The sequence below is a fragment of the Morone saxatilis genome, unplaced genomic scaffold (assembly GCF_004916995.1).
Source record: "Morone saxatilis isolate NCDOM2014 unplaced genomic scaffold, NCSU_SB_2.0 Contig8, whole genome shotgun sequence".
NCBI classification, from domain to species: Eukaryota; Metazoa; Chordata; class Actinopteri; family Moronidae; genus Morone; species Morone saxatilis.
The window spans coordinates 2,362,587-2,370,968 of NW_023340257.1; the positions used below are offsets into that span (position 1 = coordinate 2,362,587).

The following is an 8,382-nucleotide window of genomic DNA, read 5'->3' on the forward strand; positions in this document are numbered from 1 at the left end:
ACATGTTAGTGTTGTCTTTGTACTGACTAGAAATGGACATAGTCTCTGTGACGTCACCCATAGGTTTCTGAAGAGCCATTGTGAAGCTCAGTGTGGTCAACTCTGACTTTTGCCATCTTGGCAGTGCCTGACTCCCCATAACTCCCAACTAATCCAGAAATAGAGTGTGGGTGTAGCTGAGGCAAACCTGAAGGAAGCAACTGGCCACCCTTGATGACACCCACCTGTCGCTCAAAGCAACCACACCTTCAATATAATTTAAACGGATGAGTTATAGAAGAAGTCACCCCTCGTATAGTTGTCATGAAGGGGGAAGTTAGCTTAACATGCTAATTTCTGCTGGAAAGTTTGGCATTTAAACATGGGGGTTTATGGGCATTGACTTGCTTTCGCAGCTAGCCTCAAGAGGCCTTTTGAGGAACTGCAGTTTTTGGCACAAGGTGTTGGCTTAATTTTTCAGCCACGGAGGTTGCAGCTTGGGCTGTGAGCCAATTTTGGCGTAATGGCCACAGTTGGTATTGGCGGTCAGGTGTCCACACTAGCTCAAAAAGCCATTTTATCATACAAGTAATAGAAAAGAAATAGCCTTCAAACAGTGAACCACTAAATTAAAATGTCGAGAAGAACCATATCATTAAATTATTTTCCAGCAAGAAGTTGGCTGACTCAGCTAGAGGACGTCTCTAGTGTACAGCTCTAAAAAGCCCATAGCAGCCTGAAAAATGTTGTTGTTATATGTGCCCAATAAGAGACTTACACTGGAATGAAAGGGGCACCAGCTTCAGCTATCAGTTCTTTTAATGATTGGGGTGTTTGGCGTGTCTATGATTGTACTTTCTCCCCTCTTCAGAATGAATTATGTCTCATGGTCACACTGGATTATAATTTGAGGCAAATTTGCAGAACTATTGGTATGTGTGTTTTTTTTTCTGTTAGTCCAAAGTAGTTTGAATAGAATTTAGACAACCTCTTTTTGTATCCAGTAAACCAATACTGAACTTGAAATGCAGCTTTAAACAAACATCAGTGTTTTAGAGGCATGGTCCATAGATGGGGCCTTACATAACCAATATGGTTATAAAAAAGCCTTATTCCATCTTGATTCCTGTCTTGTGTGTTATCTCAGGACATACCGAGATGATACATTCCTCCATTTATCTTAAAGAAAGAGGAAGAGTCAGCAACAACAGAATGGCTTCAGAAAAACAGTCACCAGTGGTTTTCTTTTCAGTTTTTCAGGGTAGATACATTTTCCTACTGCATTGCGAGTGTGCCTCCATATACCAGCAACATCTCCTGCATAGCAAGCTGGTGAGCCTCAGCCTGCCTCTGCTTTGTTTGGTGTAAAACATTCTTCTGACTTTGACTCTGACTTTTCTAATTTGTTTTTTATGAGTTCTTTTTCCTCCCAGGGAGCCATCTTCAGACGCAACAGTCATTCTCTCTAATTCAATTCTCGCTCTGTAGCCATGCAAGCAATATCCCCCTTTCCTATTTATGCAAGTGTTAAATAGGCACATAACCCTTCTCATCTGTCTTCATAGAGGCCAAAGCAGAGTTAAGTTTGCTTCGGAAAGGGAGCTGTTTTTATTACCGACCTCTCGTCAGCCCACAGAGAACAGACCACTGCTAAGGGGTTATGTGTAGGACTATTTCCTTGCTGATTGCAATGACTTCCTGGAGACTTGTTGTCACTGTCAGGTTGCCAAGCAACAAGCAGAATCTTCAGGAAGTCACGGAAATGGTGTTGTATGTATGCCCATAAAACCACAGCTTTGCATTTTTTTGCATGAGTGTACTTCTGCGTACTGGATATAAGAGTATGTCCTAAAATGTTGAACTGTTCCTTTAATACAGTTACAGGACACACGTGGCCCGCTGCGCTGCCCGCATAGAAAAGCCTGAATAGTAGTTACAGACACATTCAGCCGGCACTTGAACTTCTTTTGCTGCTTCTCCTGTAAACATCCCACAGCACACTTCATAAAATGAGGGCATTCTAATGTATTTAATGCTCTATTGTGGAAATAAGTGAGGAGAAGGTGTGGTAATACTGACCAACAGCTGATTTTCCTGTTTCTTGTACCCACCTTTCAAGTAATTTCCCCACAGGGATTATTAAAGTATTACTGATTCTGATTCTGATCCCATCATTGTGACAGCTCTGTTACTGAAAGACCCACCAGTTCCTCATCAAACCTCAGTTGCATCAATTGGGTCAAACACTGTATTGCTGTCTTTTCTTTTCATTTATTTGCATCATTTGCTTCTTTAGATGACTTTATTTGTACAGTGAGGCAGTAAAGAAGGTAAAGTGTTTGTAGAGAGAAGCAAGCAGGAGAGTAGTTTGCTGGATTAAACACAACTCGTTTTTTAGTATTTGAATGAAAAAAGAAGTGTGCTCTTTGAGGCCATTTGCTTTGAATGTTTAAAGCCAACTGACAGCAGTCAAAGTGAAACTGCCTCTGCTAGAGAAACAACTCATACAGTTGAACTGTATTAGTGGTTAATGGTTACTGTGGAGAGCAAAAAAAGGTCACCAGGCCAACCAAGATACACTTTACAAAAGGCCTTGATTGAAGGGGCAAAGTGTCTGTGTGTCTGTGTGTCTGTGTGTCTGTGTGTGTGTACATATGTATTTACCGTATGTGCGTGTATATCTGTGAACAAAGTGAGTGTCAAATGTTGACTGTTGTGTACATGGGTCATGTTCAGTTTCGCTGTTGTTGGACTATGTGAGACAGTGAAGAGTGAGAAAAGAATTTCAATCCAGTTCCGTGTACACACTTGATGTGTTTTCCCCTCCGGAGCTTCATTTTTGCTGACTCTAAAGTCAAATTATAAGGTCTTTGTTTTACAAGTTTGTTCTGTGGATTAGGTTTTTTTGCGCTGCTAGAATTCTTTTGTGTTTGAGTACAATTAAGACAAAGACAGTAGGGCCATCTCTAAAAACAAAGCACCCATTTTCTGTAGCTGGATAAAAGTAATTTAAGTAGATTTGATATTCAACTTGCTGTGAATGTTGAGTAAACACCAAGTATAACCTATCATCTTTAACTGATTTCCTTTTAGAAGTCTAAAACACTAATAAGAAGCAGTGGTAGTAATACTTTTAAATGTTGAGGCAGCTGTAAGGTTGATTGATTGTCAGTATAATGTAGTAGTTTTTATTTGCTTGATTTTGTAGTTCTAACTATAAGGTTTGCAGTTGTAATTTATTACATGACTTTGCAGTACAAGTAGTAGATTGCTGTAATGTGTTGCCACCCAACGTGATGTATATGGACTCTATTGCCCTCTACAGGCCGGTGTCAGAAGAGTTTAGAGTCACATGTAACCGACCTAAACACGGTGTAAATGTGTTTTTCTAATAGGCTAGTGAACCCATATACACTGTCATCATGACCCTTTTTAACATTAAATATACGCAGATTTACATCCTCACATTCAGGGAGGTTACTGTTAGATCAAACTTCTACACACATCAACACAAAAACACACTGCCAAGACTGACATTACACACACACACACACACACACAGCAGTCACATGGCTAGTAAACACACATATAGTCTTTTTTTGGAATATACACATATTTTCATCTCTACACTCGGAGCATATTACTCTATTAATGAACATCACGACTGTATGCTGCTGATTCTCTCAAATTCATCATAACGGCATAATAAAACGGGGTGTTTTTACTGAACAGACACCGACATCAGATAGCTTAGCATTTAAAAAAGGTTTTATTTTTTTACCACACAGTCCATGACCCACTTTTAGGTCGCAACTGGTGGGTTGCAGTAAGTTACAATAGGAACAGAACTTCCTGGCGTGGTCATGATTCATTGCTGGTCAATTAATCTTAAAATCTTTTTCTGCCATGCTCCCCTTCAGAATCCAGAAAAAGGTTTTCTATTTTATCTAGAATTCTTAGCAATCCTAAACAATGAAAGGGGAACCAAAACTAATCAAAAAGGATCCAAGTTGAATTTTAGAGAAATAAAGGTCAGCAGAGTAGCATCAGCGAACTCTTGTTTATTTTCCATACATAAATCATATTTATTCTTTGGTTCCACTCCATATTTCTCCCCTGGTCATGCATGCACCACTTCATAGCAATCAAGAATACACGATATGCAAGGTTGTCATCAGTTCCCTTCATGCTGATGTTTTCAGCCGCTACAGTGTGGAAACAGTACTGATCAGTTGTAATCAGAGCCCAAGATGCTGCACAGCATTTCCATTGAACAGGAACAATTCTATATGTATTGCTTACCGTGATATTGTGTTGTTGTTGTGCTGTGGACATCTTGAATGGCGAACTGTGTACAGAAATGTTATGTTTGAATCACCATAACAGTAATGTGACCCCATTGTTGATGGAGAGATGTGGTTGCTTGGGTGAAATGAGAGAAAGAACAAAAGTAGTGATAATGGTAATGAGTTCAGCCTCGCAGCAGGCTTCATGATACTGCAGTATTGTGGTAATAATGCAGTAACCTTTCCAGCACTTCTAATGCAAGTTTTAAAGACATTGCTACACTCCAGGGTAGGAAGCTGTAACACAATATTTGTTGCCCTGTAGCTGGGATGTAAAATGCTCCTGTTATCACAAAGCCTTCATTCTGTTTGCTGTAACCTTCAGTCTGTACAGTACACATGGCTTTTATTTTATAGCCACCCTGTCTACAAGGCAGCAATAAATGTCTAATGTCAGTCCATTTTATTTATTTTTTTATTTTTATTTTTTATTATTATTTTTGAATCATTTCATCTAAATTGCTTATTTTGTGCTTAAATCCCGAATATATTCTCTTTATATTTGTAGAAAGCAGAGTGCAGCAACAAAGCTGTATTTCTTGCCAGCAAATCTATCTTGTATGTATGTTTTAATAAATTAGTTGGTTAAATTATTAATCAGTGGTCAAAATTGTCGTTTCTGTTCATGTTAGCTCAGTGGACCTATTCATTTATCATTATGAGTTCTAGTGGTTTCAGCACTAATGTCTCCACATCTCTACCAGCCCTTAGTGGTGACGGTCCAGTTTAACCAGTAGCCGGTGCAGTGTGTGCAGCTGTGTCTGGAAAGCTCCATCAGTGTTTGATCTGGATGTAGAGACAATATAGCTGCATGTGTTTCATTGCAGCAGCAGAGCCAGCAGGGTAATTGTTGCTGATGGGACTACGTCCCGGTGTCACACACACGCTGTGTGCCTTTACCGGAGTGCAGCAGTGGACAATACGATGTGTGTTTATATGAAGTGCTGCGTGGCTGTTGCTGCTGCTGATAACAGCTCTGTACCTTTTCCTGTGTGATGCACAAGCCATCACACAGGAAAAACCCTGAACTCTGTGTGTTTGTGTGTGTGTGTGTGTGTGTGTGTGTTGAAGTGAATGTGTGTGTGTTTAGCTAGTTTTATTATGTTGAAACCAGGGGCTGAAGAGCAGCGATGTGTTGGACATATTCTCATTTCTGAAACTTTACCTTCACACCGTGAGCATAATATACACCAGCACTTTTTTCCTAGTTTTGATGAATTAAAGGGAGAGTTCAACACTTTCTGCAGTCACCTGTTTACTTTCTTACCCAAAAACATAGATATACGTTTGATATAAGAGAGCAATTCTCCAGCTCCATGACTGGGTTTAGATCTCGATTTTAGAGCCATGGTTAGGGTTAGGCAAACCTTGTTTGTTTGTTTTTTCACCTCTTTTTGTGTGTTTTGTGGTTTGGACTATCAGCAACACACATATGAGGTATATTAACTTTATATTGACTTAACATAAAACAAATAAATAAACTTTACTGACCAGTCTACATTAAAGCTGTTCCCTACATCCTGACAGTAGTACATGAGACAAGTCCCAAAAGTGTCTGTATTTGACACCCTGGGAATGAGACTCAAAAATCAGCTATCTTTCTAGGCTCTGATTGGTTGTTTTCATTCAGGTCTGGTAGATTCTTGTAAAGACCATTAGGATCACTAGGAAGAGTCAAAAGGAACCTGATTTTATGGCAAACTGTTGGTCTCATGTTCAGGATATAGTGAAAGTTTGGATCGGAAAAACAATTGCACTGCTTTTTGAAAGTATTAAACAATAACAAAACAAACCAAAAACAACAGTTAGAATACATATATGAATCACACAAAAAAGGCCCCCAGTGGCCCCCATCATTTAATGTAAATGGTCAGTTCTTCTCTGCGTCTGTCTCTGACTGGCTGAAATATGACGTGAGCTGTTATGGGCTGACATATTATTACCATCCATTATCATTCATAATCGCTGTCAGATTGTTCACACATCATCTGAGTGTCAGCTCTGTGGTTAAAAGATTAACTTCTGGTGACTTGTTGATCATGTAGCTGTGGTGTATGCGACGCATTAAGCTGCAAACACTCTATCACTCAGTACTCAGCTTTTACTGCAGTAGTGTCGAGGTGCTGATGACTTGGTAATTCTTCAGTACAAGGCCGTGGTTTGTGGTAAACCTCTAAATGGTTTTTTATGTGTGTGTGTGTAAGCATGTAAAAATTTTAAATTTAAATATGTGCAAAAGATTTGTCAACACAGTTGCATTGTATACCCTGCTGTAAGCAGCTGGTCCATTTAAGGCAGCATCTGTCAGACTATTTTTGGGTTGTTTTAGCCAAAGCACAATAACCAAACATTATGGCCTTTTGCCTAATCAAGTGCAGTTTTGCTTATAGTTTGGGGTTCTTCTGCTGGGAATTTTGAAAATGTTTTGCTACAGTGGAAGTGAAAGGAATGGTTTATAGCACTCAAATAATAATAATGACATGTCAATCTCACGACCAGAAGCATACCTTGCTTTATGGTCTATTTTACTCTAAATGGGACCATCATTTACTAAATGAATATCATTCTGTATGGAAGACTGAAACTAGAGATTGAGAGCATAAACTCATCCGGAAACTGTTTACTGAGCTCATAAATCAAGTCAGAAGTCGGCTCATTTCTACATAAGAGTGCCTGATCTGGATTTGAAGATAGATTACACACTGCTATGCTATTGCTATGTAGTGTTTGGTGGTTTAAACACAAACACAAAATTAATCAGCCACAAATATTTGCATGTAAACTACAAATTAAAAATCGCTACAGTATTTTTAAGAATCGATACAGCATCACAAAACATAATATCGCGATACTGTACTCATGCACTGATATTTTCTTACAACTGGGCTCCGTCAGCCCAACAACTGGCAAACCACCGCCAGTCTTTGTCTTCCCTGGAGTCAGAGTGAACGCTTCATTCTAGGGCTGTATTGGCAGGAATCTGGTGATACAATACGCATCACGATGTAGGGGTTATATATATTGTGATACTTGAAGCAAGGTGATACATTGTAACATCCAACATCATAGCCCTCAGTTTACAGCCCTACTATCTAGTGTTTGGAGCTTTTAATATAAAAATCGATAATGTTTTTGAGAATCAATACTATATCAAAAAACAAAATATTGCGATACAATACTTTGTTACACCCCTACCTCTCACTAGTTCTTCAACTCATTGTATTTTTTTGTTTGTGAACCGGTGATGGACTTTATTCATCAATACGCCGAGCCCCACTGTAGGCCCCGTTAACAGTGACAGAACATATCAAGTTTGCTTATAATCACTTCTGTTTTTCGTGTCTTCCTCTCTCTAGTCACAGATGTGGAATTGAAGCGGCTGAAAGATGCCTTCAAGAGAACCAGTGGCATCACCTATTACATGACCCAGCAGTGCTTCTACAGGGAAGTGCTGGGAGATGGAGTACCCCATAAAGTTGCAGAGGTAAGCCACAGTAATATCACACACCGTGTTTTATTGAACATGATCATTACTCCGAAGTGATAGTTACACTGAAATGCCGAATGCTGTCCAGATAGCCGCCAAAATAGCTTAGATAGAGATATAGATGGCTGATCCTGTAGAAAATAATCTGATACAGTACAAGAAGTCCAAGAAGAGAGGGTTTTGTGCCAGTAAGAGACCTTTAACTTCAGATAAATTGGAGAAGACTTAGGTGGTTTTGTTGAGTGTGTTGTGGGACATAGGGATCAATATTGGCCTGCATAGTATTACAGTTAGGGGTTTCTAGCAGAATCTATAGCGACAACTGGACACAAACTATTTCACCTCGAGCTCTCCTGGCTTCCTCCCCTAATTAAATGCCATTCATCCAGAGAAGGAATCCAGAAAAGTTACTGTAGGTGGATCCTTAAAAGAACTGATAATACCTCTCTGCATAACCCTACTGCAATTTCCCAGCTTGGGATCAATAAAGTCTATCTATCTATCTATCTATCTATCTATCTATCTATCTAAATGTCGAACATCATGGTACATTTAGTCTGTGGTTAATAG

General features: G+C 39.3%; 1 protein-coding gene across 1 annotated transcript in view; it reads left to right on the plus strand.

Annotated features, from left to right (window-relative positions):
* usp32 (ubiquitin specific peptidase 32) overlaps window positions 1–8,382 on the plus strand; it is a gene marked incomplete in the record, with an annotated part of 63,556 nt that overhangs the window by 10,532 nt on the left and 44,642 nt on the right. The window contains 1 exon segment of the mRNA XM_035679819.1: window positions 7,682–7,809. Coding sequence (XP_035535712.1) covers window positions 7,682–7,809 — 128 coding nt within the window.